This window comes from Cariama cristata, unplaced genomic scaffold (assembly GCF_000690535.1).
Source record: "Cariama cristata isolate BGI_N322 unplaced genomic scaffold, ASM69053v1 scaffold21463, whole genome shotgun sequence".
Classification (NCBI taxonomy): Eukaryota; Metazoa; Chordata; class Aves; order Cariamiformes; family Cariamidae; genus Cariama; species Cariama cristata.
In genome coordinates, this window is record NW_009609201.1 from 7,676 (window position 1) to 13,058 (window position 5,383).

Consider the following 5,383-nt stretch of genomic DNA (forward strand, 5'->3'; position numbering starts at 1 on the left):
GGGACTGCCTGGGGCTGGTGCCTGGCAGAGGCCCCAGGCAGCTGCTGGGCTATCTTGGGCACTGGGCGGGCTGCAGGCACGGATGCCCCCAGCCCAGCCCTCTGTCCCATCAGGAGAGGTGCCCAGGCTCAGGGAGAGCTCAGCCAGGGTGCTGAGCTGCCAGCCCTGGCACCAACAGGGCTTTTTTTATTTTCTGCTCATGACCTTCCTTTTCTCCTTGGGAGATCTCAGGTTGGGGATATCAAGGAATCACCCTGGGATGAGTTTCCTTCGGAGGAAGTTCTCTCCCCGTCTCCTCCCGCAGGGCTGGCATCTCACCCCGCTCATCACGCCGAGGGACACCCTCTCCCCTCGGGCACACCTTGCCAGGTACAGCCAGGTGCAAACCTCTCACCTTGCAGCTTGCTTGTGGTTATTCAGGCTTACAGCCCTGCTCACAGCTTAGCAGGCAGATGTGCAGCAAGAGGACAGGCACAGAAACAGGTAGGATGTATAAATAAAGACTGGTCCAGCATCCTCTGGCCCTCACCTTACATTTTGTTCTGATTTCCTTGTGGCTGTAAATATTTAATTCTTCTCTGCTCACCTGGTTTTAGCCCGATACAACTTTGAACATCTTTGAGAACTTTGGGAACCAGGGAGGAAAAGGAAACATTCAGCAGAATGATTTTATGAGAAATTTTGCTCCCAGCCCATTTTACTGCAGCTAAATCAGCTGAGCCCTGTATGGGAACATCCTCCAAACTCGAGTCTGAGCCAGGGGAGATAACAAGCCCCAACGCTGAGGGCAGACACTGCGCTGCATCGCTCTTATCTCCCAGGTCAGCAAACACGACTTTGCTGGTCCTACCCCTCCCTCCAAGCTCAGCGGGCAGATCCAGCCGCTGCCAGCGGCATCGCCTCACCGCAGCCAGGGCAAGGGCCAGGCCAGAGGAGGTCTGCTGAGCAAGACGGCGTCTTTCCTCTTGGTCTCACTCATGGTCTTGTCTATTAACACAATTTTCTCATCTTATTCCCTGGTTATCCTTCCCCACCACCGGTCTCCATAGACATCCCCTGTGCTCCAACCCTGGTATCTGCTCCCTGCTTTTCTCCGACGCATAATCCCAGCTTTTCTGTCTTCCTCTGTTGGAAGAAACACATTTCCTCCCGTTTCATCTTGCTTGAGAGGGATTAGGGGTATTGTGCCTGGGATACTGCAGAAACCAAAGTGTTCAAAGGCAGATTAGGCAAGTTCAGTGCGGATAGGGCCAGCGTAACTATAAGCAGATGGTCCGGATACATCCCCTGCTTGGGGAAGTCCCAATGCCTGTGGCTGCCAGGAGCCAAGAAGGTATAAGGAGCCACCGCTCTAAATATACCCTGATCCTACACGTATCTGTTACTGCCCACAGTCAGAAAGAGCCGCGCTGGCCAAACCACTCCAGCTCAGCGCTGAGAGCCAAGGCAGGAGCAGGACCCAGCTTTGGGACTGAAAGTCAGAAGACAATGGGTACCCGGAGTTAAAACTCCAGGGCTGGGTGTAGCCAAAGTTTCCCCGATAAAGCAAGGCTTCCCTGCAAGGAAAAGAAACTCTGGGAAACGGCAGCTCTCCCTAATGCATCGCCCGGTGCCACGGATGTGCTGGGGGGGTCCTGGGGACCCAGACCCGCCCTCGACTGCCCACGCACACCTTTCTATGCAAGGGTCTCCTGCAGGCACGGTGCAAAGCACAGGTTGGTTCCTCCAGGATCACAGCCACAGCCTGGCATTCCCACAGGAGACAGAGGGACCCCCACCTCACTGCAGGGAACAAGTGAGGAGCCAGCAAAGCCCCTTGGCAGCTGAGGTGCTTTGCCCGGGGAGGGATGGAGAAGGGTTTTCTGCCTCATCTTCCCCATGTCCCTGGCAGCAGTGGCTCCTCTTCCTCTCGTTAGGGCTGGTCTGCAGTGGCACAGCTCGTTCCAGCTCCGGGGTGGGTAATTAGCTGGGTTGTGCTGCATGTAAGGGAAGCTGTGAGCCCAAGTTTCCAGGCAGCAGGAGCAGTGGGGAGGATGAAGGGAGAGAGGGTGTGGGGTGGGGGGGTGGAGAAGAGCCTCCTGGGTATAAATAGCAGATTGGGCTCGTTAGCATCTCATGCTGTTAACCCCTTCCAGCCCTGTGCAGCAGGGTTGCTCTAAGCCTGCTATCTCTGCAGGTCATGGCCAAATAGTGAGGTGTGGTGCGCAGGTGGGGGAGAAGGCACAGGGGGGGTGAGGTGTTTCTGTCCTCGGAGACCCCGCCAGCCCCACGGGCAGGTGATGGAGAGGGAAGGGAGGAAGGCAGCAGTAGGGAAAAGCTGGGGCCAGGCTGGGAGCCCCAGGGGGCTCCGGGTGCATGGCCAAGCTACAGTCCCATGAGTCCTCCTGCAGCGGATTCCTCCATTTTTAGCATTTCTTGTTATTCACACACTTTGCAGCACATTTCATTCGAGCCTCGGCAATCCCAACATGTATTTTGGTGCAGAGGAAAGGCCCCGGCTGCTGCTCCAACCGGGGGAGGCTGGAGTCCTTGCTGGGACCCCGGCAGGGCAGCCCCTCTGCAGGGCATCGGTCCTGCTGGAGCAGAGGCAGGGGCAAGGACGGCGGTCAGATCCTGCGGAGTCCAGCACCCTGGCAACGCAGAGGAGACCTGCCATGCAGCTGCGTGCCTGAGACAGATGGAAGCTGACAGGCTTTTTCCGAACTGAAATATTTATGGGGCAGGAGCCACATGGCCAGTCCCAGTGGCCCTGGGTCCAGTTCCCTGGCTCTGCTGCAGCAGTTCCTGGGCAGGGAGGGACCCAGGCTACCCGGAGCGGTGAGAGGGCCAGGGAGGAGCTCAGCCAAAGGGGAAACCTCCCAGCTCCCGGCTGTGAGATGTGAGGGCTGCAGAGCTCCTGTCCTACCCCAAAATGCTCTCCCAAAAGCTGCTGGATCCCACCAGGCTCGGCATATCCCAGGGTGCAGCGGAGGGAAGAGGGAGTTCATCCCCACTCCCGCTGCTGGACCATCCCTGGCCCTGGGGACCAACAGCCTGCATCAGCATCACTCTCAAGGCTGGGGTTTGGGATTTTTTTTTTTTTTTACTGCAGTTTTTTCCCCTCCCCTCTCTCGCTCCTTCTGGCCTATTTTTGTCTTTTGCAGGGGCTCAGGAGTTTTCCTGAAACAGCTTTTCCGAAGGAGGCTACTCTCAGATGGACGGTCGGTGGGAAAGTCTTCGCTTCCCCCCGCCATCGCTCCTCCTACACGCCCCGTGCTGCTGCTGCTGCTGCTCGGAGCTGCAGCCGCTTTTTGGAGCATGCAGAGGAATACAGCACCCGAGCGGGGGGAGAGGAGTAAAAATAGTCCCTTGCAGCCTACTGGGGCCTCAGTTCTCCCTGAGGGAGCTATGGCCAAGTGGGTTAGATAGGACCTACTTCAGTCCCCCCGCACTCGGTGGAGGCCTTTCTTCCCATGACCCCATTTGAAGATGCTCCCTCCCGTGAGGAAGAGGAGGGACGGTTCTGTGGACCAACAGGGCAGGCTGCTGCTGAGCCCCTTCTCCATCTCTGGGGTGGTGGCCGGCGTGCGAGGGAAGGACAAACAGCCCCTGCTGCTGCAGGCAAGGCTGAATTATTGATGGGGACCCCCAGTCCCGGTGGGGGCATGGGAGGGCAGCGGAGCTGGGCACGAAGCACCAGCAGATTTGCCCAGCTCCTCACCTGGTACACGGAGGGGGAGCAGGGTGCGCTTACCAATGTTGGGGTGCTTCAGGAGGCGACAGATCCGGGCTTCCCGTTCCAGCTTCTGGTGATCTGAAAGAGGCAACGGCCTTAAATTAGGGTCTGGGGAAGGGAATAAACTGCTCTCAGCTCCTGCCGTGTTCGCAAGAGGAGGTGTCAGCGCAGCAAACCTGGGGGGGATGGAGCAGCTGGCAAGGAGCAAACCCATCCTTTTTTCTTCTGCTAAAGAATAACGGGTTTGGGGACATGTTCAGCATCAGTATCCCAGCACGGATGCCAAGCCCCCAGGTATGGATGCCATGGGCAGTCCTGGACTTTGGATGATCCCTCGCCCTCCTCTCTCCCTTCTCTTTGCTGAACAACCCCCCATCAACTCCCCAAAACCCCAGAGCTGCCTGGGTTATCACTGCCAGCAGCACCTGTTCCATTTTCTCTTATTCAGCCAAGCACAGACAATCAGCAAGGACATGTCTGGCCCCGAACGGTACAATTTGAACAATCGAAGACAGAGCCGACCAGTGAGAGCTGTCAAGCTGGAACAAGGCTATCCGCTTCACCCCCCCCCTCCATCCCCAGCCGTTTCACATCAGGTCTTTGCTCTCCTACATTGCAAAACCCTGGCTCTGAAAATTTGCTTTGCTCTGGTGCCTGTCTCCAAACGGGCAGCACAGGTCCCTCTCCCAGCTTTCACCAGGCTCGGAGATGTGAGACAACAGAGCTCTGGACAAAGCAAGTTGAGCTGAGCTGAAAAAGCCTCCATCTCCTGGGGCAGCCCAGAATGAATTTTCAAATAATTTCATCCCTTTTTCCCTGTCTCTGCACTACCTGACCCAACCGCCCTGCATGGAGGTGCCTTGTCTAGAGGCGTTTCATTCTCGCAGGAACCCAGCAGGCGCGAGAAGCGAGGATATAATTAGGGCTGCTCGTCTCTCAGCGCTATCGCCGTTACCTTGCAGGTTCACACCCCAGAGTCTCGCTCCGCATCAAACCAAACCTGGGTGTCTCTGACCGCAGAGACGTGAAGGCAATGCACCCCCTTCCCTGTGGGGGCTGGAGCCTTCCCCAGGGCTCAATATCCCCTCTCCAGCGACCGCGGGGCTCGGCATGGGCAAGTCACCCTGGGGCTTGGGGTGAGTTTTGCAGCCTCTGCTGGGATCTGTGAGCCAAGGGTTGGGACAGACTCGGTGGCCTCGTTCAGCTCCCCACGGTGTTTCCCTTGACGGGGTACAACCTTGCCAGGGTGGGACAGGGTGACAGGGAGAGGTCGGGGTTTAGGCTGTTGCTTTTTGCAAGCAAAATCTGTCGTGGGGTGGAGAACGGGGATGGGATGGAGAAACAGCGTGACCAGTGAGGTAAGCACTTCTCTGGGGAACGGGGAAGCTGCTTTCTGCCCCCTCTTCTGCTCCTGCCTGACAGCGATCTTAGGTGAGTCACTGATTGTCACTCACTGCCTCAGTTTCCCCATCTACAGCCTGGACGCTTGGGCCAAATGGCCCATGGGGAAGCCCAGCATTGCTGCTGTCTAGTAAAGCTCCTTTGCTTGCGTAGAAGAGGCCAGAGATCACAGAAAAGGGTGGCAAATGCAACCCCGAGTACAGAGTGGGTCCCAGCACCGCTCTGCGTGCCTGCATGCTGCTGCCAGCCGAGCCTGGGGCTGCACCA

General features: G+C 57.5%; 1 protein-coding gene across 1 annotated transcript in view; it reads right to left on the bottom strand.

The window, feature by feature from the left end:
• The window catches only part of CAMK2A (calcium/calmodulin-dependent protein kinase II alpha), a gene marked incomplete at both ends in the record, with an annotated part of 15,492 nt that overhangs the window by 7,137 nt on the left and 2,972 nt on the right, over window positions 1-5,383 (bottom strand). Inside the window, one exon of the mRNA XM_009697470.1 lies at window positions 3,734-3,793. Within this exon, the coding sequence (XP_009695772.1) occupies window positions 3,734-3,793 (60 nt within the window). The remainder of the gene's footprint in view (window positions 1-3,733; window positions 3,794-5,383) is intronic.